Source organism: Eubalaena glacialis, chromosome 5 (genome assembly GCF_028564815.1).
Source record: "Eubalaena glacialis isolate mEubGla1 chromosome 5, mEubGla1.1.hap2.+ XY, whole genome shotgun sequence".
In the NCBI taxonomy this organism is placed as follows: Eukaryota; Metazoa; Chordata; class Mammalia; order Artiodactyla; family Balaenidae; genus Eubalaena; species Eubalaena glacialis.
Window position 1 is genome coordinate 39,742,540 of NC_083720.1, and position 27,957 is coordinate 39,770,496.

General features: G+C 45.8%; 1 protein-coding gene across 1 annotated transcript; it reads right to left on the reverse strand.

Annotated features, from left to right (window-relative positions):
- HS3ST1 (heparan sulfate-glucosamine 3-sulfotransferase 1) lies at nt 1–27,957 on the reverse strand. The gene is made up of 2 exons (XM_061191244.1): nt 27,768–27,957; nt 1–1,222 (listed from the first exon to the last, which is right to left on the reverse strand). Exon 2 carries the CDS (start codon nt 1,111–1,113, stop codon nt 178–180), a length of 936 nt encoding a protein of 311 aa, XP_061047227.1. The 5' UTR covers nt 1,114–1,222; nt 27,768–27,957; the 3' UTR covers nt 1–177.

The following is a 27,957-nucleotide window of genomic DNA, read 5'->3' on the forward strand; positions in this document are numbered from 1 at the left end:
ACAAGTAGAAAAATATAACTAGTATATATGGCAATTGTGAATCTAATACTGTACAGAAGTAATTTATGGATTTTACAAATAAATTATAGCTTAAATGCCCTTTTAAAATTCTTTTTCCCCCCTAGATGTACACTAGAACTTACAATAGGAAAGGTTCCGAGCCTAGCTTATCGCAAATCAGTGCCAGTCAAATGTTCTGCCGACAAGCTCGAAGAATTTCTTATTTGGCTCGTGAAAATATTCATGCAGTTTATTGAGGAGCTTGGGGTCGACTTGGGGGTGCGCCCGGCCTTTGGACTCGTGTAAGCAGCGGTCCCGGCCGCTGTCCCGCAGGCAGTAAAAGCCCTTGGTTTTGTTAAAGTAGAAGTTCGAGGCATTGATCTGCGGCGACAGCCTCAGGAACCTCTCGACCTTTTGGATCTCGGGGAAGGGGTCCCTGATGAGGCGGTCGCCGTCCACGATGTGGATGCGGCGCAGCGAGAAGAAGCGAAGCCAGTTCTGCATGTGCACGTGGTACAGGCTGCGGTTGAGAGCCTTGTAGTCCACGTTGAGCCGGCCATCGCGCACCAGGAACTCCTCGATGGACGGGTAGGGCTTGTGCTTCTGCACGTGGTTGTAGAACACTTGGGTGTAGTCGGACAGCACGCGCTCTGACGGGTCCCGCAGGATGAGCAGCAGCCGGATGGACGGGTTCATGCTGTGGACCCGCTCAGGCACTTTGGGCGACGTGAAGTACGCGGGGGTCTTTTCCACCGTGAGCTGGTGCGGGGAGGAGAAGGGCATCTGGCTGAGGTACCAGCCCAGGCCTTGGCTGTAATGCTCCTCCCAATCGAAGAAGTGCACCTCGTTCTCGGCGGCCGCCACGTCGGGATGCAGGCTGAGCATCTCCAGCAGCGCGCGTGTGCCGCCCTTGCGCACACCGATGATGATGGTCTGCGGCAGCTGCTGGGCGGAGCCGTTGGGGGCCGCGCCTTCCCGGATCTCGCCCTGCAAGGTCGCCGCTTTCCTCACAAGCTCCGGCTGGCCCAGCTCGGCCCCGGGCACGGCGGGGCGGGAAGGCACTAGCTGGAGCTGGGCCACCAGCATCACCGCGCCCAGGAGCAGCGCGGCCATGCTGGACACCACGGTGGCTTCACTGGGCGGGGCGCCGCTGGGTCATGAAGCGCTGCCGCGAGGGATGCCTCCAGATCACTGACACATGAGTGTCGCCGGCTTCCGATTACTAGGAAACAAAGGGGAGAAGTATTAACCCCACATAAATACTGGGCTTAATCAAGCTGACAACTCTGTCGTCTTGGGCACGGCATTCACCTCCTGGGGCTTTATCGGTTCCTTTATCCTATGAAGCAGGGGCGGCAAACAGTTTCTGTACAGGCAAGAGAGTCAATGTTTTAGGCTTTTGGGGACATATAGTCTCTATGGCAACTCCAACTATGCTATTTTGCTCTAAGCACCCATAGACAATACATAGAGAAATGGGTGTGGTTGTGTTCCAATAAAACTTTATTTATGGACACTGACATTTGAATTTCATATAATTTTCATGGGTCATTAAATATTCTTCTTTTATTTTTTTTCAAACATTCGTATTTTTACTGCTTTGTTGGCACTAAAACCAGGCCAAGCTTTGGCCTGCAGTCATAGTTTGCCAACACCTGCTCTAAAGGAAAAGGTTGGGAAGGACTTTTGGAGCTCGGCAAACATCAGAGAATATCTACTAGCTGCCAGCCCCAGGCAGAGGGGCAAGTGATATGGAAGCAGGCATTGTTTCTGCTCCCCAACCCACTAGGGGCTCCTGATCTAACAGGGCAGGTGAACCTGTTTGAAAGATTGAATGATTAACTCCAATTCTTTACTCTTCCCTGCATCCAATTCTTTCTATAGCCTCATTGTAGGGGGAATGTACTTCCCAGCAATTTGATTTTGGGTTTTTTTATATTTGCCACGAGAAGAACATACCCTGGTCAGCCAGCTGCTGGTCCCAGGAGGAAGACGAGAGACACCTGCAGTAGAGCTGCCCCATCAGTCCCCTGTGTGCAGCCCAGCCATCTCCCTCAGGAGTGAGAATGCATGCTTGTGGTTTTAAGCCAGTGAGTTTTGGGGTGGTTTGTATTATAGCACAAATTTTGCAAAGGTTAATTGATACAACAAGACTGCAAGCATCAGTGTGATATACGTTACGATTATAATTTAGGCAGAGTACTGTGAGGGCCTATGTTCATTCATTTTGCCTGAAATGATTAGAGATGTCTTCCTAGTAAAGCAAATGTTTGAAGTGGGCCTAGAGGGATAAACAGGCGAGGTTACCGGAAAGAGCAAAAAACCTTCATGCATGCAAAGGTTTACTATTTATAAAGAACAGGTCTTGCAGTCTGCTCAGTGGATTGTCATTCTAACACTACAGTGTAAGGCAGAAACGCAGGACAGTTATAGAAACACAAGGACACAAAAATTTAGTCCATTTCAAAATTCACGGTCCAAATTTAAAATTCTAAATTCAGGGCTCTTCCCGTGAACTGCCTGCTTTATACCTTTTTCTCTTTAACTGAGATTTATCACATTTGGGCATTAAAGTCCCTCAGGAACACGGGCACTGCTGGGCTAGATGGCATGGAGTTTCCAAAGACACACAAGCTATGGTGGTTGTTTTTAGGGGGCTGATAAGCAGCAATCCGTGTTCGACCCTCTCCCGGAAAGAGCAGATTGGAAACTCTCTCTCTTTTTTTTTTTTAAAGTTTATTTATTTATGGCTGTGTTGGGTCTTTGTTGCTGCGCACAGGCTTTCTCTAGTTGCGGCGAGCGGGGGCTCCTCCTCGTTGTGGTGCGCGGGCTTCTCATTGCAGTGGCTTCTCTTGTGGAGAACAGGTTCTAGGTGTGCGGGCTTCAGTAGTTGTGGCTCGTGGGCTCTAGAGCGCAGGCTCAGTAGTTGTGGCGCACGGGGCTTAGTTGCTCTGCGAAATGTGGGATCTTCCCAGACGAGGGCTCGAACCCGTGTTCTCTGCATTGGCAGGCGGATTCTTCACCACTGCACCACCAGGGAAGTCCCGGAAACTCTCTTTTAAGTAATCTCTGTCTAAACACAGTTCAGGAAGAGTTGCAGACAGGCCCAGTTTGGGGACTATGGGATTTACAGAGCCAGAAAAATGTTTTCTATCAAGAGGGCCCATCATCTCCTTTATGCCAGGTTTAAAATTCACTTTATTAGCTTAAAACTTGTCTAGAATGTGTAAATAAAGAACAACAGGCAGGACTTCCATGGTGTTTTTTTTTTAAATTTTTTAAACTTTTTTTAAAAAAATTAATTAATTAATTTATTTATGGCTGTGTTGGGTCTTCGTTTCTGTGCGAGGGCTTTCTCTAGTTGCGGCAAGCGGCGGCCACTCTTCATCGCGGTGCGCGGGCCTCTCACTATCGCGGCCTCTCTTGTTGCGGAGCACAAGCTCCAGACGCGCAGGCTCAGTAGTTGTGGCTCACGGGCCCAGTTGCTCCGCGGCATGTGGGATCTTCCCAGACCAGGGCTCGAACCCGTGTCCCCTGCATTGGCAGGCAGACTCTCAACCACTGTGCCACCAGGGAAGCCCCAGGACTTCCATGTTTATGATCAGATCAATTGATCTACCTCCCTCAGATATTAACTGTAATAGCCACTTTGTAAAATGTACATTAAAGATCAAGCAATCAAAAAGCTGAAACCTTTAGAAAATCACAGAACACTAGAAAAGGGACTTGCCAAATCACCTGACATACTTATTTAGGAAAAAGAAAGAGAAAAATTTAAGGAGGGATGGCCAAACAAGATGGGGCTCAAGGTTGGTCTTACTGGTTGGACGAGCCCAATTTAATGGGCCATTTGCTTCAGTCAAATGAACGTTTTAGTATGTTTCAGTGAAATTCTATTTCCTTCTCAACTGCCCATGTGGGTTGACCAAAGGGACCAGCTGTGCCTGCCTTTTACATGTTTGGGGTATGTGTGTGCATGTGCAAGTGTATGCTTGTGTGTGTTTGTGTATGTATGTGTGTACACACGTGTATGTGTGTGCACACGTGTGTACGTGTGTGTGCACACGTGTGTGTGTGCGTGTGCAGGGGGTGGGGTGGGTGAAGTGAGGGAGAGAGTAGCTTCTCCACACTAAACTGCTATACTCTCTGTGGTGGGTATTGTCATCCCCATCACACAGCTCTGCATCCAGACTTAGGAAGCAACCTGATCCTGCAACATCTAAGGGTTAGAGTCAGAGCCCAGATCTGAGATTCATATTATCTGACTATTCAAGCTCTTTCCATTCTGCTATGAGGCATCTTGATTAGCACAGTGCACATCTGAGATCTTTTTCCTAAAGGGAAATTACCAGCAGACAGCAGAAACAAGAAACTAAATATAGTTTGTCCTTTACGAAAACAAAGCAAAAAACAAAAACAAAAACCCTCCAAAACAACCAAAAAACTGGGCAGTTTGTAGTTTAAAAGCTCCTCATTTATAATGTAATAGATTCTAAAATGTATATTTACTTATTCTAAGCCGTCTACATTACATTCCAAAAATACTCGAGGTATATGGAAAAGAAAAATCTTAGCTAAAGTCTCATATGTACACGTGTGTGTGTGTGTGTGTGTGTATGAAACTTTAGCTAAGTTTTATGTATATATATACACGCATATATTTGTACATCTAAATATATATAAAATGTAGTTACACACACACAGTGGCCATCGAGAGCCAAGTTCTTCCTGTTGTAGTTTGACAATGTGAATTTCTCAGTGGTACAGAGAGAATTTTTGTGCCTTTTAGTAACATTCTCAGAAAAGGAAAGATCCCCAAGCTCAGGTGAACCTGTAAGCCAGGACATCTGGGCCAGCTGATCTTGACAATGGAATTATGAGCATCAGAGCATCATGTCATTAAGTCCCTGCTTTTCATTTTATGGGTGAGGAGGCCCTGAGGTGACAGGCCCAAGGTCAGGTAGAAAATCAGAGCCTAGAACTTGTGGATCCTGAGTTCCAGTTCTGTACTCTCTCTGCTATTATTGCTATCTCCCTAGTATGCGGTCTTAAAATAATGGCAGTGTTTTGGGGATCCTAAAGAAGAAAGCCCCCCCAAAAAACCTACCTAGCAGTGACAAGCCCTGGCTGCCAACTCCAGAATCAGCTGGTACACAGGGGATATACATATAGCATGTGGGTGAAACTCATTCACTTGTTCTACTCAGTAGAAGAGTTAAAGGAATCACACAGGCTATGGAGTCAGGAATCCTGTCTCCAGTTTTGACTTTGGTCCAAGTGCCTTAACCTCTCTTAGCCTCAGTTTTCTCATCTGTAAAGTGGTAATAATTCCATTTGCCTCAAATGGCTACTTTGGGACTGAAGTGAGATGGGTTATCAGCACTGTCCTATAGAAATGTAACGTGAAGCACATATGCACTTTTTTTTTCCATTTATCAAACAAATATTTATTGAATTTATGCTGCATAGCTAGCATTTTAGCTAAGCTATGAGATGAATTCCCCACTTTAACCAATACTTTCTCCCCTCCATTATGCCAACCATGGTGCCTTCCCCACAGGAGTTATGCAGCAGATGAGTTGTGTAAATAAAAAGTGTAACACACAGTTTTACTACATTCTGAGAAAAAACTCAAATCTCCATAGGTGATCAAGAGATGCTCAGGAAAGTTAACAGCAACCCCCCTCAAAGGTGATAGCAGCCACTATTTATTTATGTCTCTGACACTTAGTCATATCTTGCCCTAAGACAGATCATGTCTTATTGTTACTTTTATTATAGGTGTTAAAATGACCCACATATGGACTTGTACGTTTTCCAGGAGCCCCTTTTTAAAAAGGCATCTTTCATGTAAGCCAGTATTTCCAAAATGTTATCACTCCAACACGTAATCACTATATAAAATTAAGGAGATATTCTGCACTTTTTTTGTCTTCAAAATCCAGTGAGTATACATTTCCTCTTACAGGACATCTCAAGGCCACATGTGGCTACTGGCAACTGAGGTGGACAGCAGAGAGATATTAGAACACTGAGCAGTGTTGCAATTCTTACTCTGAAATCTCTTTAACTGTGGAAAGTGCTTTCTTAATAAGTAAGATACTCTACCCCATTCACAACTTAGGAGCTCCCCAAACAGGAAAAGGACCAGGAAGGCAAGTTTGAACTTGTAAGCAGCACAAAGATAAATGGATTATTCTCCCTCCGGAAGTAAACTAGGTACTATCAAAGGAATCTTCTGAAAGTCTGGAGCCCTGAGCTGGCATAGGCACAGACAAAGACTGTTCAACAGAACCTCTAGCCTGAGCCACATTCCTCCCAAAAGCAACCATGGCAGCTGCCATCTGCGGCCCTCGCTACTAAGCGGACGCTAGGCTGGCAACTTTGCACACAGGACCCCTGTGATGCTCACTGCATTCTCGATAGAACTGGTATCATTATAAGAAAGTGAGGCTCAGAGAAACAGAGTGGTTTGTCTAGAAAGTTAAGAGACAGAACTAGGATTCAAACTGAGTCTGAGCAGGCAAAGCCAGGAACCTCACCACCCCTTACACTAGGTGGCAACACCCAGAGTTAGTGTATAAGTAGTTACTGGGCTCCTTGGTTTGTCTTTGTTCTTGTTGAACCATCATGCCAGGCACTGATTCTTTGATGAAGAACAGGATTCCTTGGAATGGGCCAGACTTGCTAGAATGAGCATAAAATGAACCCCATCCTTCCCTTTGTAGATGGGTTAAAAGGTCCCCGAAAGAGATCCAGCCCACTCTCTGTTCACTCCCTTTTATCCGGGAGGCTGTCTGCTTCCTCCTGCAGTGATAAACCAAGCTCTGAGTTTCAAGAATTCCAAAGACAAGAGTCTTTCCCATCAGCAGCACTAGGCATCCTTGGGCCCCACCATGAAGATGCTGACCACACACCAGGCATTGGGAACACATGGGAGAGGACACAGGATTTTCCAGATGGAGATTCCCTTGCATTAAAAATTAAATCGAAAAAAAAAAAAAAATTAAATCGAAACTCCTCTTCAGGTCAGGGAGGAACCTAGGATGGGACCTGCCTGCCCCTCCCACCTCACTGCCCCTTTAAGCCAAGCCCTGATTTTTCTGTTCATTTGAACACACCAAGCTCACACCAGCTCTGGGCCCTGGCATTTACTGCTCCCTCTTTCCAGGATGCTAGCCCCAGGCTTTGCGAGGCTGGCTCTCTCTCGTCATTCAGATTTTATTTCAAATGTTGGCTTTCCCGCAATGTCAGCCCACCCACTCTCCTTTAATCACTTTCTTTGCCATCATCTTGTTTTAAATTCCTCATATACTATCCAAAATTGTTTGCTTGTTTACTGTCTGCCTCTCCACCCAACAATGTTAATTCAGAGCTTCCTCATTGGTGTCCTGTCTCTTTTTGCTGCATCCTCTGGGGCTGGCATGATTGCTAGTACACAGTGGGTACTAGAGATGCTATTTGCTGAATGAGCACATCGAATGCTGTGGAAAGTCAGGCAAATGACTGAAGGCACTGAGAAAGGCTTTTAATTGAGCAGAAAGAGAAACTTAACAGTCTGACAATTTATGAAAAAGACTGTGTCAAAAAGTAGTGAGTTTTCCCTCCCTAGAGGGTCAAGCAGAAACCAGATGTTAAGAGGGGGACTCAAAATTTCTCATGGCGATTGGAAAAGATCACCTGAGAGTCTAAAACATATTTTCATTACAAAAGAAGGGGAAGCAGTGAAATAACCCTTCAAAAATATTTTAATTTTCTCCTTAAGTCTTCTTACTACATAATTCACATCATGACCTAGATTTCAAATGTAACTAATACAATATATTTGCTCTCAGTCCCACCACTGCAGTATATTCGTGGATAAAATGAAATAACTAGAATATTTAACAGGAGGGAAATTCAGTGCATCGGGAACAGTGACACCTGCGGTCCCTGTGTCTGCAGGAAAAACTTCCCAGCCTCTCAACAAAAGACAGTGACCCAGCTGGCACAGGTGAGAATCTCCTCGGATAACAGGGACGATCAAAACATGGGGACCCAAGTCGTCTAAGGGATCTGACAAAAGGGTTGGAAAGAAATAGATTCCTCCCTGGGTGCCCACTGTGTTTCAGGCGGTAGGCACTCGTGTATAAATTATCTCCTCTAATACTTGTAACGATAGTAAGAGGTGGTTAGTCTCCTTTTATTTTATATATTTTTGTAAGCAATGAAAAGGCAGTGTGCAGTAGTAGAAAAGCAAAGAAGCTTTTGTAATTGGACAGACCCAGGCTAGAATTCTTATGCCTAACTGACCTCAGGTAAGTTTCTCACCTCTCTGGGGCTCAATGTGCCGTTCTGCAAAATGGGCTAAAATCTACTTCATAGGGATGCCATCGTGACTCAATAAGATTACCCACGCCAAAGAGATAGTGCAGTGCCTGGCACTCAGTGGGCATTCAACGAATGTTAATGGCCTGTCTCTCTCCCCAAGGCAGACATGGAAACATACTATTAAGGTTAAATGACCTTCTCAAGGTCACAGAACCAGCAAGTGTGATGACTAAAATTCCGCAGGCCATCTGTAAAGCCCATTGTGCTGCTTTGCCTTTGAATGGAGATGCCTTCTGTGGGCAGTGGCAAGTGCATTCCAGGCAGAAGGGAGAGCTTACTCCAAAGAATGATAACATAGCAGGAAGGATAAGAGCTCTTGTGCTGCTCTACAAGAATTGTTTCTCTCCTAGCATCCCCGAGTATTGAGTGATTTAATTTTCTGGAATGCACTGATACCTGAGCCAAGACAGTTTGGTCAGAACTGTCATTTCCATATCCAACCAAACTTCTGAGCAATTAACAGTATGGGATTTTTTGTTCATCTTTAGGAGAAAAAAATGTCTTCACTTTTACCTTTGCAATGCTAACTTACGAGCGCATGGCAGAGCTGTCAAATTTCCATCCTTGGCAGATCATCTTGGAAACCAAGAAAGAGGAAACAGATTTAGCTCATGCCTGTCAGTCTACAGAAGGACAGTGAGATCTCAAGACTAGCATTAATATTTATTTTCTTGAAATTGCCTACACATGACACTTGTCATCCAGTGTTGACATTCACTTTTGTTTGGATTTACTTATTGTAATTGCTGTGAGGTAGGATGGGGTGGAAAGAGTCCAGGGTAGAAAAGACCCCAGGTCAGTCCACATAATGTTAGTAAGCTTCTCTGGGCCACACCGGCTACCTGGGAAAAGGAGGAGTAATTGGCCCTGTTTTCCCCTTGAAAAAGATCAGGACTCTTCCAACACTCCCTCTTCCAGACTTTCTATGCTCTGTTGCTTCCATGGCACGGCTGGGAGGTTCCATATATACAAAAGGTTACCTGCATAATGAATGTAATTCTTCAGGATTGAAGGAAGGAGGGACCTGGGCCAACCAGAGAGGGCAGCATGGTGGGGCAAGGCTTTAGGGCCAGAAGATTTCATTCACAGCGTTTTGCCGAGCTTCTGAGAATTCCATGATACAATGAGGATGATAAAGGCAAACTGCCCCATAGGTAGTCTGAAGTCAACCCATACAACGTTGTTTTCCAAATTAGTGAGAGATTAGGGCTGAAGCATCTAGAAAGAAGTTGCAAGTGGGAGGTGACTAAAGCATCCCCCCAGGAGCTCTGTCTGCCCCATGACAATCACCAGCAACAGTGCTTTGCAAACTTATACGTGCACACTGATCCGCTAGAGATCTAGTTCAAAATGCAGATTCTGATCCAAGAGTTCTGGGGAGAGGCCTGGGAGTCTGTGTTTCAATAAGCTCCCAGGAGAACTGGTCTGCCCACCCATAGCCCTCGGAATGGCAAGAACTCAGTGAGCTTGGAACAACTGTGTTCATTCACATTCAGATCCTGATGCCCTTGGCCTTGGGCTGTGGAGGCTGATGTGCCTTTGGATTTTGTTTCTTATGCTTGTTGGGGCAGTTTGTTTTTAAATCCAGGTTTGGAACCACCTGCGGTAGACAAAATAGAGAGGGATCAGTCCGGTCACAGAGGTGGTGTTATCTGTGGAGGGGGGCAGAGGGGAGATGTTGGAATTCAGAGGATTTAGAGCCAAAAACCCAGGCTCAAATCTCAGCTCTATAACTTAAAATCCACAAGACAGTATTGAAATCTCAGAGCCTTAGATTGAATGCCTTGGCCCAATATATACCAATTTTGAGGATTAAATAGAACAGTCTATGTGGTGCTTACGAAGTTGCCATATTGCCTGGCCCAAGGCAAGCCCTTCAATCGTGGTAGCTATTTTTGTCCCTAAAAAAAGAAGGCTGTGTGGTATAAATGGGAATCAAGGATGATAATTAGTCAAACGCATTTGTTCATGATCCAAAGTACTGCAGTGACTCAACCAGACAAAGGCTTACAGCAGAAAGGACAGTGACACACAGAAGCAATCCAGGCTCTCTATCTGGGGAGGGGGCACCCAGAGGGTCCTCCGTGAATACCCCCTGCCTGAGTGATGGGCAGCCATATGTGTGCAGTGGGGAGGCCCCCAGGAGGGCTGAGGAGGAGGGGCTACTTCTCCTCAACATGTTTAATCGGCGGTGCTGTGCACAGAAGGCAGCAGTGACCTAAATAAATCCTTCATTAGAAGCAGAAACACACTGGCACAGGCAGAGTTCTGTGACAGGAGGGCGGACAGGGCCTCTCTTATTACTCAGTGCAGCTGAGTGGAAAAGGGGGCCGTGCTAGCAGACAGGAGACAGGAGCTGGGCTGCCTCAGTGCACTTGGATATGCATGGCTCGATCCCTGCCCCAGGTGTGACCCAACCTCCCAACAGGTACCATCTGACTGTGGGACCCTCCCTGGCTGAGGTGGACGGCCATCATCACCCCACAGATGGCCAGCACCCATGAAATCCATACATTTCCCCAGGAACGGCAATGAAAGACACACAGAGCATCAGAGGCCGAAGAACCCTGCGCTGTCATCTTGTCCTGTCCGTATCCCTGTTGATGGGGAAACAGGTGGGCACAGAACGGGAACCCCAAGGTCAAGTGCATAGGGGCTGAAATGAATCAGAAAGCAAGGTCTCCTGATTCCCATGCCACTGGGGCCCAAACACATGGGAATCTGTGTATCTTTTATGTTGGGACAGGGAACATTAGAATACTTTGCAGCTGAAAATACGTATATACAAGCCAAAGTAAATTCTTCCCCTGGGTGGGCAAAGGTAGAGGGCGGATTTGTCTCATTTCTTGAGCCAGACTGTACAGAGTGAATTTTGTTTCCCCCCAAAATTCAGAGGTTGAAGCCCTTATCCCCAGTGTGGTGGATATTTGGAGATGGGGCCTTTGGGAGGTAATTAAATTTAGATGGAGTCCTGAGGATAAGACCCACAATGGGATGAGGGTCCTTATGAAAAGAGGAAGAGAGATTGGTACTCTGTCTGCCACTTGAGCACACTAGGAGACAGCAAACATCTGCATCCAGGAGAGAGCTCTCACCAGGAACGGAATCTGTTGGCATCTTGGTCTTGGACTGCCCAGACTGGAGAGCTGGGAAAAATACATTTTTGTTGTTGTTTAAGCCACCCGGTCTATGGCATTTTGTTACAGCTACCTGAGCAGACTCATACACAGCCCTTAGAAGAAATAGTAAAGAAAAAGAGTCTGCTTGCGACTGCTTCCACTGTGTAAGTTTTCCCAGGGGTAGCACACAGCGATCTCCTGGACCAGGCAAGTGATATCAACCTAGGAAGCCTGCTGGCCAGTGGGGACGGCAGCAAGCAGCCATGTGTGTACGTGGTCTGTCTAAGGAGCCAGCTGCTGCCAGCTCCGGCAGATGTGGCCGGAGACAAGAGACCCGTGTGGGCTGATCTTTGGATTTTTCAAGATTGAACGATGGATATTTATGTGAAAACTCCTGATTATTATTATTTATGAATGTAATAAATGGCTGTCAGTTGCCAAGACAGGTGAAGATGAAAAAAAGAAAAGATTAGAAAGCAAGTCTGCAAAGACTGATGCCTCAGGTCTATACTTTGCCCACAGGTGACCCCTCAAACTTTTACAAGGCACCTATGATGTTTCTAAGATTATACTGAGTTCCCGGGGACACAGAAATAACCCAGTGACCGTCCTCAGAGCACCCTGTAAAGTAGAAGATACGGGTGGAAGGAGACCTATTACCGTGCTCAGTGTGGGCAGGAATCGGGCACAGTTGCATCAGAGCCCAGGGGAGAGAGGCCACACAGGTAGAAGACCAGGGAGGGCCTGGTGCTGTTCCACCAAAAGGTGATCAATGGCCGGGTATAACCCAGGAGGAGGCTTGGGGTCTGCTCAGCAGGCAGTCCCCCAGGGACAATCATCCCAAATGGAGTCTGTAGCAGAATCAGGGCAGGGCAGGGCAGGTTGCGGGGACTCAGCTTGTGCTGGGGTTGGCTGTGGAGGTACAGTCTATGGGGGAGGGTGACACATACGAGGCTGCAGGAGCCAGCAGGGGCCACGACTTGAGATTCGGAAACACAGTGGAGGGAAAAAAGCCATGGCAATGGAACAAAGCAAAAAGTGCTGAGCTTGAATCCCAGCAATGCCACGCACAGACTCCAAGATGGGGCAAGTTAATGGAAAATCTTGGAAACTACTGCTCACTTTTGGTCCAAGAGCTTGTTTTTGTCTTTGCTTTGGATATGCATGTTCTTGGTTTAATATGATCATTTAAAGGCAGACATTTAAGTGAGAGCTTAGTACTGACCTTGAAACACACCAGGGGTCCAGTGAGGACTAAGACCTCCCTGCCTGCAAGTCGCTGAAGGGGAAACAGGCATGGACAGAATTAAAGCATGGTGCCATGGCTGGTTTTGATTTCACATTGTCTGTATTTTTTTTTTTTTTCCTTTTTTGAATTAAATTGCTGCTGTTCCTGTAACAGCACTGAATACAGCAATGGTGGTGCACGGCTTTTTCCTCCATTCCCCCGCATACACATAGGGCTGTGATTTCTGTCCATCCCTTACTTAAAAATTTTTTAAAAACACTATTCAAGTTAAATATTCCTTTATTCTTAAGCTTCAGGTTTTACAAAATGAATTAGTGTCTCATTTGCCTCTGATTTGAGCTTGAACTTATCTATAATGAATTTACTTTAAACAGGAAACACCTACCTTATTATCTCAGTCATCTTGAAATCTTTAAATGCCATTTAATCTATCGAAAAGATCTTGCACTTGACACAAGCTTCTCTGTGATCTCTTGTTATCTCTTGTTATAATTTCAGTATCTTCAGAGTAAATATAACACTCTACAATAAGTTCAATCATCGTCAGCCTGGTCATTTATTCTTTCTGAATGTTGCTGCAGAGTGATTTATGGTTTCTTCTTTTAAAATATTTTCAATTTATTATTACTTAAATAACATATTTGAAACGATCTGGCATCTGAGGGAGACATCCAGGAACCCTAAGATGAATTACAAGAGCTCAGAGGGGGCAGGCTGGTGGTTAAGAGTGTGGGTTTGAATCCCATCTCCATCCCTTACTCCCTCTGTGTGACCAAGAGCAAGTTATGTGTTCTCTGGGTGCTTCGTTGTTTTTTTTTTTTTTTTACCTGCAATGTAGGGATGGTTACAGTATTAATTTTGTAGGATTGTCATGAGGCTTAAAGGAGATATTTACTACATGAGTGCTAAGAAGAGGGCCTGGCATATAGAAAACTCTTACCAAATGTCATCATCAGGCCTGGCAGGACTCTGTTTTCCACTGTAGTGGCTGATAAAGGTCTTATTCAGGTAGTCAATATTGCTAACACCGATCATTTCAGGCAGATAAAATGCATCTCCACAAAGTCACCTTTGCTTGAAAGGACCAGTGAACAAGAGTGAGAATGGTGCTGAGCTGGCGTCAGGAGCTGGGGTCTAGTCCCAAGTTCTGTCCTGACTTCTGTGTGACCTTGGCCAAGACAAAGAAATACTCTAAGCCTCTTTTACAAAAGGAAACAATCGGACCACAAATGCTAAGAACATCCGCCCTCTTATATCTATCTACAACGCAAAGCCTTTAGAGAATTAAGAAACATTCTTGACTATCAAAGCAAGATACTATTATCCAAAATTCCAAACAAAACAATTACTGTTAAAAATAAATCATAAAGTTTTGTCACTTGGCATCAGTCTAACATTTCATGGGTTAAAGGTAGCAACATGTCTTGAATTTCTACACTGCTAAAGTCCTTTTGATATAAGGGAAAATAATACAGCTTCTAGCAGGAAAGACTGTCCCCTTGGGTAGGGTCTCCCAAACTACCTGCTGCTCTGGTTCTATTCAGATCGTATTCAGCGTTCATTCAACAAATATTAATTTAACGTAGCACCTGATTAAGAGGTAGATCAGGTAGATTAGAGAACCATCTCCAAAGGATGCTTAGTCACCACCAGAACAAAACAAGATGAAGAAAAATAGCATTATATAAAAGGCTTCTCAGTGATTAGAAGATATACAATTAAACCAAGCCCTTCAGGCTGGGGTAGGGGCTGAGGGGTTGTGTGCGGTGAGATAAGCCTTCCCCACACCCAACTCCAAAGGGTCAGCTTCAGGACCTTCTCGGCTGGATAGAAGCAGTGGACTCTAAGGCTTTTGCTTGTGTAAGAGAGGGATGTAAGTTTGGGAGTGAGCAAAATTGCTTAAGACAACAGGAAAGGGCTGAGGGCTGCCACAGGGGTCCATTTTCTTGGTTCTGACCACACATAACATTCAGTCTCTCCCTAAATAAATGAAGATGCAACTTTTGAAGAATAGTTGGACGTGCAAAAACCCAATTATCAGCCTGCTCAGCGTAGCCACAATTCAGCCAAGCCCTAAATAGACTTGCTGTGTATCAGGCACTGGAGAATTGGAGATACAGCTTGCATCCTGTTCCTTCCCTCAAATAACTCAGGTACATGCAGGGGTGTAGGGTGTACTGGGAGGCAAATGGAGGGAGAGGAGGCAAAATATGTGATGACTGCACTAAGGTTAGGGCTGAGAGATGGCTACAGATATGTTGCTTAATAAGCGGAAAGATTCATAGATAACAATAATGGGTAGACATACATCACACATCAAATTATTTTGGTCTTATTAATGTGTCAAGAGATAAGAAGAATTGTAACAGAGTTACATTTAGAAATAGTTTGTTTTGTGTTTCAAAATCAAAGATGGAAAGTGGGGTGGGAATGAGTTAACATGTCCCAATAATTGTATTTCTTTCTCCAATTCTTAGTGAACAAGAAGGAAAAAGCAAACGCATTGGAAGAGGGAGTGAACAAACAGGAGTCTTCATGTGATTTTCTACATTGCTCTTTGTTTTCTGGTGTTGATTAGATTTGATGGAACTTCAGCAGGGCTCATCCATGGGATTCCCCATTCCAGTTCCTTCTGAAAGGAATCTGCTGCATAAAATTGTGTGTGTGTGTGTGGGGGGGAGAGAGAGAGAGAGAGAGAGAGAGAGATAGCTCCAATGATGAACTAAGTTTTCAAGACTTCCTGCAACTTTCACACCCTCTCAAGGCCATCAATGCACGAATGAAGCTAACACGTGTCCTGAAGTCCTGCCCATGTGATGCTTCCATGACAATGAGTTTCCAAAGTTGTCAAAGAAAAAATCTGACTGTGTCCCCCTTGATCATTGAGCCACATTGCTTTCCCATTTGACAACTACCTTCATTCCCCCATCAGCTGGTTGGAACATGCAGGCCTGGCTTTGTACTCCAGATTAGGACCAAACTCAAACTAGCATTGGTGTCCAACATGCCAGGGAAAAGGAGGGGCTTGGCCAAAGCACAAGGGTTCAAATTAAATGAGGTTTTGAAGATTGTGCTGAAATTTATGGTTTGGCTTTCCACAAGTCTCCTTCAAATGTTTAGAGTCATAGGGAGAAAGACATTTAGGGTGAGTCACTAAATTAGATTTCAAGAAGATTTCTTCTTACACATATTACTCTCCTTCTTCCCTCAGACACCACACCCAGGAGTCTATGTGATTCGCTCAGGACACAGACACCAGGCCTCCTGAGGGCAGGTCCCTTCCGGGCATTGCCCAGGGATACAGGAAGGAGACAGGTCCCCTCCTCAGCCTCCAGGAGACCACTGTGGAAGGGGAAAGATGGATGTGGAAATATATACTTACAGCCCAATGAGATGGAGGAGGCTCTGGGGTAGACACTATTTTAGCAACTTAAAGGAGGCCAGGAAGGGGAAGTTTGTGACATGTTTCATGAAAAAATACCTAAGAAACATTCAGAGGTCTGATGAGGACAAAAGCCAAGCTCAACGCTTTTAACTGACATCCAGGGTAAAGTATATAAACAGAAAAATAGAGAAATAAATAGAACGGTGTGGGAAGATCAAAGCAAGTGAGTTGATATCTGCCGGGGTTTAAATCCTGGCTTATTTATTTGATCACGGAAAAGCTACATGCCTCCCTGGGTCTTATTTTTTCCCATCCAAAGATAGGGTATGCTTCCTACCACGTTGAGTGGCTATAAGAATTAAATGAGATATTGCAGAAAAATACCTTAGTCCACCTGACACAGGGTTAGACCCTCAGTACATAGAAGTTCAATGAAATTAGTTCAATCAACAGTAGTATGATGAATTAGCTTGAAGAGAAAAATAAAAGGACAATAATAGCAATGAAAATTCAGATTTTTATAACAACTAGGCTGCTCAATAATTGTCGTAAGTAAAGAAAGGAATTGCAACATTCCAAAAATTGACACGGAAAAGCATTCTTCGGAAAAAGTGGAACATTTTGAGTGTTGAGAGCTGTGCAGAGAGAGACAGATGACAAAGAAAACAGCAGGATGCAAAGCACAAAGTGGCTCAATCTAATGTGTTTAAAGGACAACAATTACGAGATAATTACCCTTTGCACCATCTTTGCAGAGGACCGTAAAGAACTATTTAAGTCAGAAAAGGCAGCAGGTGAAGGCAATTCTGAACACATGCGATTGTTTAAATCAGCAGGGCCCGGTGGCTTGTGTAATCAGAATCCTCACTAATGGCTCCATGCCAACCCCAAGCCCTTCTGCTGCATCTGCTGGAATTTGTGTGATGGAGGAAGCGTGGCTGGGATCACAGCAAGGCCAAGGCCGGCTCCACTTTCAAGACTAAACAGTGTAGAGCCTTCCCTGGGACAGGAGCCTCCCAGGCTAGGGGAAGGCTTATGCACACAGGGCTGCCAGCAGTGAGAGGGCTCGGGAAAGGACAGAGCGCTGGGCGGCACTCACTTTACCCAGAGGACATTTTCTGGGGTCACTTTCATTCCTTGGTGGGTCACTAGGGACAGCTGCCCATCTGAGCTCAAAAAATCTGAACTAAAACATCAGGCTTCTCTCCAAGCCTGACGTTTCTGTTTATGATAACGGTACTTTCACTTCCCAGCGGCATATTCTGTTGAGCGATCCTGCACTGAGATGGGGGAGCAGACAGGAGCGGGTGCAAAGCTCTGAGAGCACTGGTTTATCCTGCTCTCTGGGGGCAGCTGTTTCCTGAGGGATGCGGTGAAGCCCACAGCAATCATAGCAACGTCACGGCGCCGGAAGGAGCCAGGAGAACTGAGAATCGACCCCACATCTCAGTGCCTCCTCCCTCGGCGGCTTGTCCCACTCAGGTTGGTGGCAGGACTCTGCCTTGAGGCTCTCAGAGACCTAGAAAGACAGTGCAGGCCATCACGCCAGAGTGGGGAGAAACTGCACAGAACCTCAGCTGGCCCTTCAAGCTCCAGGAAGTGACACTTCGCTTCCTCTTACTTTCACTGCCCACAGCAAGTCACAAGGCCATCTGATCTTCAGATAGGAAAAACGCAACCCTACTCTGTGCCTGAGAGAGAGAGAGCCGCAGAGCTGCCACATGCAACTGCCACATGCACGTTATTTATTATGGATGGGGCTGGGGGGTGGTGGTTGGAGAGCATCCAGGACAGACCTAAGGGAAGGACAGAGCCTGGAGCTAATAAAAAAGGGGGAAGGGCTTCCCTGGTGGCACAGTGGTTAAGAATCCGCCTGCCAATGCAGGGGACACGGGTTCAAGCCCCGGTCCGGGAAGATCCCACATGCCACGGAGCAACTAAGCCCGTGTGCCACTACTACTGAGCCTGCACTCTAGAGCCCACGAGCCACAACTACTGAGCCTGCGCTCTAGAGCCCACGAGCCACAACTACTGAGCCCGTGTGCCACAACTACTAAAGCCCACGTGCCTAGAGACCATGCTCTGCAACAAGAGAAGCCACCGCACTGCAACAGAGTAGCCCCCGCTCGCCGCAACTAGAGAAAAGCCCGCGCACAGCAACGAAGACCCAACTCAGCCAAAAATAAATAAATTAATTAATTTTAAAAAAGGGGGGGAGGCTGTCAGAGGGAACAGCATGGGCAAAGGGTGGAATGTCCACGTTCCTGATTTATCTGGGGAAACAATGGGCAGTCCTGTGGTCAGAACACAAGGTGTGTGTCAGAACAGAGGATGGTGAGGGACAAGGCTTGAAAGATTAGAATGTGAATGCCATGCTGCAGGACTTGAATTGCATCATTACTTGTATTATAGTTTTAAAAAAACCAAAACAGCAAAAGAAAAGCTAGGTTTTGAGCACCCACTCTGGGCATTAAATGTTCCCTATGCACCACCACATTTAATCCTGACAAATCAGAATTAAAAACAGAATATATTGGGTTCTTAGGTTTTTTTAGTCAACAGTTATTTCTTGGGTGCCAACTGCCTACCAGGCACTGGTTCAGAATTGATCCAGGGTTGAAGCCTCCATCCTCCTATGATTTAATCTACTGGAACAGATTAAACATTAAATAAGTGTATGAAAAAATCCATAATTAAAAATCACAGAGTATGTGAGGTTTAGAGAGACGATTATCATGATGCATGAGATTCAGTCCATGGTCTCTGTGACATGACATTGAGTTTGCAATCTCAAGGTCTACACTGCTTTCTTTTGTCGTCTTATTAATAACATTTTTTAAAAAGCTGACTATGAGCCAGGCACCATGTAAATGCTTGACACTACTTATTTGGTTTAATGTGCACTAAGCAATCCTCTGCTATAATTTTAATTATGCCCATTTTGAAGATGAGGAGACTGAGGCTTAGGGAGGGGAAGTAACACCTCCTTACTGCATGGCCGAGAAGTAGCAAAGTAGATCTAACCAGATCTCTCTGGCTGATTAAGACTACATCCTCACCACCATGCCGCTTTGTCTTCTTTCTGGTCCATATTCCGTATAAACATAATGCTAGTAAGCAGCTCAGGTTAAATGAGGAGTTAGTAATATCAGATGCAACAGAAACTGATTATTTTGGCATGAGCAGTATCTCACTATAGAAGAAAGCATTAAATTCTGCTTGGGAAAAGTCTACCGGCAGCCAAAGTCTTGTTTATTGAGTTCCCCAGCAGGTTAGTACCGGAAATGGAAACACATTTTCATGGCCATCCTCAGAACAACATATTCCAGCAGTCCTGGGGAGATCTCGGACTCAGTTCATAACCTGAGTTCATCTACTTGGGAGGAGCGGGTCTGAAAGGCCCTCTCACTGTTTTATGAGCTTTGGATTCATCTGATGAAGGAGAAATTGCAGGTGTGAGTTTTCAAAGCACAAAGTATTCCTTCAGTGTACTCAGTGGAACCCTTGTGTGTGCCTTGTAGTTCCAACTCCAGCCCTGCAGTAAATGAGCTCGGAGCAATATTGTTGAATAATGTGCTGCGTTAGCGGACTGAATGCTCCCCTGGTAGCCTCATGGGATTAAAATACCTTCTTCCCAAAGGGTATTGGGAATAATCTGGTGCATGCATGGGAGATATCTGACTAACTTATTAAATGCACTCAGAGATCTGACTTGTCCACAATTTTTCTGCTTCTTTTAGCAAACAAGTAAGCTTGCCTTGGTTTAATCTGTTGCTAAGCTCATCAGAGAAAACAGCCCTTCCTGCTCTCCTTGGATCCCTGGCTAAGTCATTTCACCTCCAAATTACTGTATTCTCCCCTCTGTAACTGCCTCCAGCTCTAGAACATTCACCAAAGGCATCACCCAGAACTGTCACTGCAAGAATAGAGATGCTTAATAAAAATATAGGACTTCCGGTTAAATTTAAATTTCAGAAAAAACAATCAATCATGTCTTAATATTGAGTATCTGGGATATACCTATACTAAAACAGTATATGCTGTTTATCTGAAATTAAAATTTAACTGGGTGTCCCGTATTTTTATTTGTTAAATCGGGCAACTCTGCATAAGAAGAATATAAGTTTTCTTGAGCACTACGCTAGGCATTTGATATGGGCAATCTCTTTTGATCCTCATTAGAATGTTGAAAAATCTGAGACCCAGAAAAACTGTCTATGTCTCAGGGTGATACAATCAGTAAGGAGGGGATCAGAAATGCCAACAGACATGACTTCAAAAGCGATGCTGTTTCCACCTCAAGAATAACTCCGAAATCTAATCCCAGAAACCTGTAATTGACACCTTTTCTGTCCTTCCTATCCGGGACACTGCGAAAAATCTGGTTGAAGACGTTATTTACATCAAGTGCAAGTGAGTTTTCCAGAGACAGTGCCAGCCTGCTTTCACTCCATGCCACTTGAGTACGTATTTTTCTGAGCACAGCTAGAAGAGCATGCCTTTTCATTTCAGCTGCATCTGCAATCACCTTTCTCCCACTGTATTTTAACTGCTGATGCAGGACTCTGATTTACTCTCCTAAACTAAAGAGTGAAGACATTTACATAAAGCAACCCTATTGCAGGGTGTACCTAATCTGCAGAATTCTAGGGGAAATTCAACAAGACACAAAACGCATCTCAGAAAGTGCTGAAATGGAAGTTCTTAACGAATCAAAGGAGACGTGAATGTTTGAAATCTAAATATATTTCTTCGCTTATAGAAAACTCAGTCCTCCAGGGGTTTAACCAATCTCCACCTTGAGCGATCTGCTCACTGCAAGCGGAGAAGCACAGCCCTGGATCCAGGGTCTGCTGCCTTCGTTCTGAGGATCTAAGGAAAGTCGCTTCACTTCTGGACCTTGGTTTCCTTAAACACAAAATGAAGATGCTAAGAGCTCCCTGTCTCCCTTGAAGGACTGGGTACAGAAGAAAAAGGAGACAGTGGGTATTAACGTACTAGATGGAAGTAAAGAGTTATCATTTTCACTCTTTTCTTTTTTTTCCCATTTTTTTCCGTCTTTTTTAATCATTTTCATTCTTTTCATGCCAGAGTGCTTTGGAGCTGCCAGGATCTAATCAGGGAAGGGTTTGTGTTTAGCATGTCAGCTCTTCACCTGGGCTGACCACACTGGGAATCCCTAAAACCGAGAAATGAGATCGCACCTAGGGCTTGGGGCCATATTTTGATTATCTTGTATCATCATCGTTCTTTGGCTTTTCTCTGCAAGCCTCTCTCTTTCCCCCATGAAGCCTTTCCTAATTCCCCCAGGCAGAAATGTTGCCTCTTGTTTCTTTTCTGAGCAACTACTTGGAACCAGACACACTGTTCTGGAAGCTGGTGGGAGAAACAAGCCTGCACCTCCAGATGCCTGCTCACACAGGGTGCATATTCTGATGGGGGCGTGAGCGATAGTGAGCAAGTGAAGCAATGAAGTAATGAGAGGACTCCAGATAAACATTATGGCTACAAAACCACGCTGTGGGAGAGAGTACTGCAATGCAAGAAATAAACAGGTTGATTGTAAAGGTGTTCTCAAGGACAGGCTTACCTGATGACACAGACAAAGGCTCAAACAGGATGCATTTCTCAGCTCATATGTGGAAAAAAAAAAAAATGCTAATTTATCTGACTGCCATACGAAACTGTAAGTTCCTCAAGAACAAGAACTATTTTTTTAATTTTCTGCACAACTGCCCTGGCAACAACAGTCACTATTAATGGCTGGGCCGACTGGGGAGAGGGTGTACTAGAGTTTCAAAAATCTTAGAACAGATTTTTTAAATACTTTGTTTTCTTGACACAAAATGAAATTTGGTAATAATACAAAATGTCATGGCCAGGTAAAAAAAGCTTTAAAAAAAATCTTTCCTGATGATGGGGTCCAGGATTCAAATAGGTTGAGAAGCACAGACCTAAACTGTTCCTGACACATATCAGATGCTCCATTAAAAAGATGCTGAATGCCAGCATTCTGAATGTCAAAACTCAATAGTTATGACACCCTTTCCACCCTCCTTGCTCACTTTAGCCATCTACTCTTTTGCTATCATTTATTCATGTCTTCCACGCTGGTCTACAATTTCCTTGAGGACTGTCCCTTGATTGGTTTTGTCTGTTAGTGGATTCTAGCACCTAATCCAGTGCCCGGCACCTGCTGGACACTCAATGAATGGGCTCAATAGTTGATTTCATTAAAATTAAGATAACAGTCTGTTATTAGGGGTTTACCCACAATAGCAACTACCAGAATATAATCCAGGGTCCAAATTCCCACACCCCAAAATCTTTTATTTCCGACAGTGAAACTTGACTTTGGTTATGCTGAGTCAGAGACCGAACTTGGAGATTCCTGCCCCCCCTGCCGAAGGTTTTACCCCAGCACCCTTACACTTCCTCTGATTTATTTTTATTCTTAGCACATCTCGATCTAATCTAGGATAGATTGTCCTTACCTATCTTGCTTTTACCTGTCTCTTCCACTAGAAGACAAGCAGAAGGGCAAGGCTTTCCCTCTGTTTTATTCCCTACTGTGTCACCAGTGAGAAGAACAACTCTTGGTACATGATTGGAACTCAATAAACATATGTTAAAGGGATAAATGCAATTGGTGTAACTGCTTACAGGACAAGGAAACACAAATTCTGTAGACATGAAATTTAACTCACTGGAGCACTGTCTACACTACACTCCCAGCGTACCCTTGCCTCAATACTCCCGAGAACTGATTTTACTTAGCCTCATATTCCAACCAATTTCTTTTCTGTCCCCGGAACCCAGAGGCCATAAATTGGAGGCCTGTGGGATATAGATGAGGGGGCCTACCTATAGAATTGTTTTGAATTAGCGGCTGGTACTTAAAAGTCAGTAGATTCTACATAAAATTGTGAACTTGCAGCCTATCTTGGAAAAAAAAAAAAATCAGATGTGGCAAGACAGGGCCTGAGGTCCCAACTTGTGTGCTGGGTCAGAGCTGCAGCCCCCCACCCCCCTTACCCTGATTGTTCCCAGGCCTGTTTTGCTCAGGCTATTCCTTGCCTGGCTGCTGAAGGCATTTGAGTGAGCGACCCCTGCTGGAAAGTTACCAAAAAGCATGTAACATGAAAAAAAAAAGAAAGAAAAGAAAAGATGCCCACTGGGATCTATTTCCGTTATGTTTACGCTATTTCTTGGAAGAATAATGTATTCATTTTTCTAGAACTCTGGTGGTATCACATAACAACTGACAAACTATGGCCCAGTAAATATTATTCTAACGGCCTGAAAAAGCTATGAGCTTAATTCCCTGTGGGTAGAGGAAGCTGAGAATGCTTCATGCCAGAGGCAGGCCTGAAGACAAACTGTGAACGGCTGAGCATCAGCTGGTTACAATTCTGGCTAAATCAAACAGAGAAAGAATTTACTTGAAGACTATGAGTTACCTCTAGGAATTAATGAGAAGCTGAAAAGCCAGGCTTGGAAATGAAAAGGAATGGAGGGAACCTGGCACCAGGGAGCGTCAGGATAATGCCATAGGAATGGCATCCCTGGGACATCCTGTGACATTGAGGCTGCCGCTGACACCATCTGATTCATGACCCACGGTCATAAATAAATGCTCAATTGTCCTTTTGTCCTTTAGTTAGTCCCTCGAGATTCCAAGTCTCAGGTGGGATCATCCAGCTGAACCCCAATTCAAGGCACGGAGATGTGGACACAGAGAAAGAGCCCCACCCCCCTATGGAAAAGTCCCTCCGTGAGGGGAGGGTGGTACTCCCTGAATAAGAAGGGTGTTTGGTTGCTGGGAAGCTTCCAAAATGCAGAAGTCCACTATGGATTAGGAGGAGATTTTAAGTGATGATGGGAGAGAGAGGGCAACACAGGCAGTACAGCCGAATGGAACTCCAATCTGTAATCCTCTGTACCCTCAGAAAATTAATTAACAGACCTGAACTCCAATCTGTAATCCTCTGTACCCTCAGAAAATTAATTAACTTTTCTAATCAGCAGATTCCAAATCTTTAAAACAGAAATGATGCCATCTGCCTGTGTACAGCACGGGGTTGCTGTGAAGATTCAGTTCAATCGTTCATTCACTCACTTCAAAAATACTTATCGAGCATGTATTAGCCACTTAGCTAGGTCCTGGGGACAAATTTTGAACACCAAAATGCAATAGAGAGACACTTTATGCTGATGACAGAGGTAGACAAGGGAAACCCAGGTCATCTCCTGAAACTGATCATGTATCACTTTTCCCCAACTGATACACTCATCTGCAAGTTCCTCCTTTTTTTGGTTAATCAATATCAGGGCCCTTCCTGAAACATATATTTCCTAAAGACATAGGAAATGCATTAAGCTAAAAAAAAAAACACTCAAAAATTTAACTCTGGTTCTACAAACAAGAAACTAATTGTTCTCAAAAGCCAGGAGCCCTGATGCTGGTGAATTTCAGGTGGCTTAATCACAAGGAGATACTGGTCCATTATATGAAACCCTCTCCCTCATTTAATGTTTAGCATATGTAATTCACACAGACATTCACAAACTATAATTAAATTTAGCATTAAAATAGACCAAATGAAATTGGCAGGAGAAGCAAATTAAGTAACCTTGTATATTTTTCACCAGTGTTTTGAGAACTGCCCAAATGCTCTTCACATACATTTCTCACTTTTCTCATAATCTTTCAGTCTCTATTTTGCAGAGGAAAAATCTGAGGCTCAGAGAGTAAAAAATAATTTGCTTAGGGTCCTGGGGCAAGAAGCTGGCTCCAAATTCAGCTAGCACTCTTGCCATTCCCCACTGGAAAACGTTGGCCTTGCTAAGAAACACCGGGTCATTAGTGAGGTTGAAGGAAGATACTTACATCAAAGTGATGGGGAAAAACCCAGATCTTTTCCAACACCAGCTGGAAAGTTACTGCATTTCCCACAGAGCAGCTAGAAGGTTGCTACTCTCCAAAGTTGCTACAGGCCTTTACTCCTCCAAGACTGTCTCTCACACAAGGACCCTGGCTTAGAAGCGTGCCCTGGAACCTGGATTCTCAGCTGTGACCCTGAAAACAGGCTCAGTTCCATCAGGACATCATTACCTTTTACTGTCCCTCTCTCCAAACTGGCCTCAATAGAGAGAACATGACTCTGTACTCCCTGTGGGTATGGGCCACCCTGGGTAGATGCCCTGTTCTGGGAAAAGCACTGTTTACCCATCAAGCAATTTTACATCAGCCAGTCCACAAATTCTATTCGCCATCAAATTTTAGTTCAAGATAAGAAAAGCTTCCACTTTGTGTTTCCCTTCAAGGAGCACTCCAGACTTTTTCAGTAAGAGGATTTCTTCTTTTCACAACAAAAGTGCATCCCCAATTATATTGTGGAGTCCAAGGGTTCCTGAGCATCTACAAAGTGGAGGACTTGAAATTTCACACAAAGCACACAACACAGCTAAGAACCATGGACTTTTCCTGATGCCCTTTGCAAGTTCAAGGTAGCACTTTCTCACCAGTTTCCCGAGCAAAGAATTTCCCATCTTAAAGCTACGGTGCCCTGAACAGCCCGCAGCTTCAGCCTGGATCTCTAGCCCGGAAACACCGCTCAAGATGCCTCCGTAAGGGAGCCTCACTGGATGTCACCTCCGTAATTAACTGCTTCGACTTAGGAGTGCTTAGTCACGAAGTTGCTGATCCCAGTCAAACTCGGCTGAAAGAGTTAGAAAGGACCCGCTGAAGCCCTGAAAAGCTCCTTGAGAAGCTGATCTTTCTCTGCCTAGCGCTGGAGAAACCTTATGTAACACAATGGTCCATTTCAATGTTACTTCTACAATCCTATGGGAGGGGGAAAAAAAAAAAATCTAAGCACTGGAAACACAAAGAGTAACGCGGGGATTTGTAGCAGAAGCGTCCATCTCCTGGAATTTCACTGGGTCACGCTCATTCGAATCGCACCCAATCGTTACTGAGAAAGCGGAAGGCAACAATAATTCCGAACGCCAAAGAAAGGGCTTCAGAAATGCTGGGAGGCAGAAGTTGGGTTATCTCCCCCTCCTTTTTCTTTTAACATGAAATTCCTGAAATTAACACTTGAGTGGAAGTTGGTAATTACACTTCAACAAAATAAGGTAAGATTCTGCAGCAAGGCGAGAACGCCCGTGTAGGACCCAAAGGATCCTGCATGTAAAAGGGCTGTGGCCACTAAAGTCGGTCAAGCACCTGCGCCCGGGCCCTAAGGAACTCTCCGGGGATCGGCTCCCGCAGCGAGCGGCGGGCGGAGCAGCGGAGCCGCTGGTGCCGGGGCTTCGAGAGCTCAGGCTGCAGAAGGAGGAGTGGGGCGCACTCCATCCTCATCCCTTGGCTGCTCCGCGCGGCTGCTCCCTGCTAGCAGGGGACCGCTTCGGGGAGCGCAGCGAGAAGACAGTAGATTTGGAGTCGCCTCCCCAGAATCCCCCCAAAAGCATCTCTGTACAAGTAGTGGATAAAAATAGCCGGCGGACAACGCTGGGGGGAGGAGCGAGACTCGCGCAAGACAAGGAACGGATACAACTGGTCCTGCAAAGTGGAGGGCGGAGGAAGAGGGATGCAATCCCCTCCCGAGAGAGGGGCCTGGGAGTGCGAGGAAGCGTGGACTCCCGCCCGGCGGAGGGGATGAGATGGAAGACTCACAGAGCCGGCAAACGTCCGCGGAGCAGAGCACACCTCACACCCCGCGCGCTGCATCCCAGCTCTTGCCCCCGCTCGCTTCTCCATCCCATCTTTTTTTTTTGCCGGCTCAGGAAGCGGCCCTCCGGCTCCCGGCACAGAAGGGGGAGCAGCGCGCGGTCGGCCGCCTGGCTCGGAGGGCGCACCTGGAGACACCAGGCTCCGTGAGTGTGCCCCTGGTTCTGAGCCGGGTTCTACGCGTTCCCACCGCGGGTTGGCGCGCCTCCTCCCCTCACCTTCATCTGCCGTCACCACCCAAGGTGCTCGAAATAGAAACAGATGCAGGAAAAAAAAGAGTAGAAAGTAACACGAAAAATCAGAACCGTGCATAATTGGCATTAGGGGAAAAGGGTACTTAACTGTCTGTCGCCTCGACCTCTCTCCTCCCGAGCATCCCCGCCCCTCGGGAAATGCCCCATCTCTGCTCCGCTCCAAAAGCAAACCAGACCAAGGTTTCCCCACCCTGGATGCTCCCTCAACAGACTGACTTTTTGCTGACTGTATCCGCGCCCCAAGTTCTCAGCCAGAGTGGTACCCGGGCTCCGCTGCGATTTGCGCTCCTGCTACCCCTCACGGTCGGTCCTAGGGAGAAGCCTCGGGCAGGAGTGAACCTCCTGACTCTGCTAGGGAGTAAGGGGGAAAAAAGAATCCAATCCACCAAATCAGAAACCCGGATACCTGCCTGTAAAAACCAGTCCCTGAAGACTTGCACAGCTGAGGGACCAAGTCAGGAGGTTAGGAGGATGGGAAAACCTCTGGCCTCTCCTTCCTTTTTCCCCCAGTGTACACTCCACTTGCTCCAGTCTCAGCTCACCTTGGGCTCTGCTCTTGCCCTAAGTCCGGGCTGCCAGGTCAGGGCACCTCGACGGCCCCTGGTCTCGCCACTCCCCAGACTGACGGCCCTCGCCTCGCGCGCTCCTCACTCACCTGAGCCGCGCCACCTTCCAGCCGGTCTGGCGCCCGAAGTCGGCTCTCGGGCTTGGCCATGGGCAGCGCCGTGGAGCACCGGCGGCCGGCGAAGCGAGCCTCGGGACGACCTGGGCAGGCGGGTGAGGCACGGGCGCAGGCACCCACTGAGACCCGGCAGTGGCGAAGGTTCGTGGCTGCCCGCGAGCCG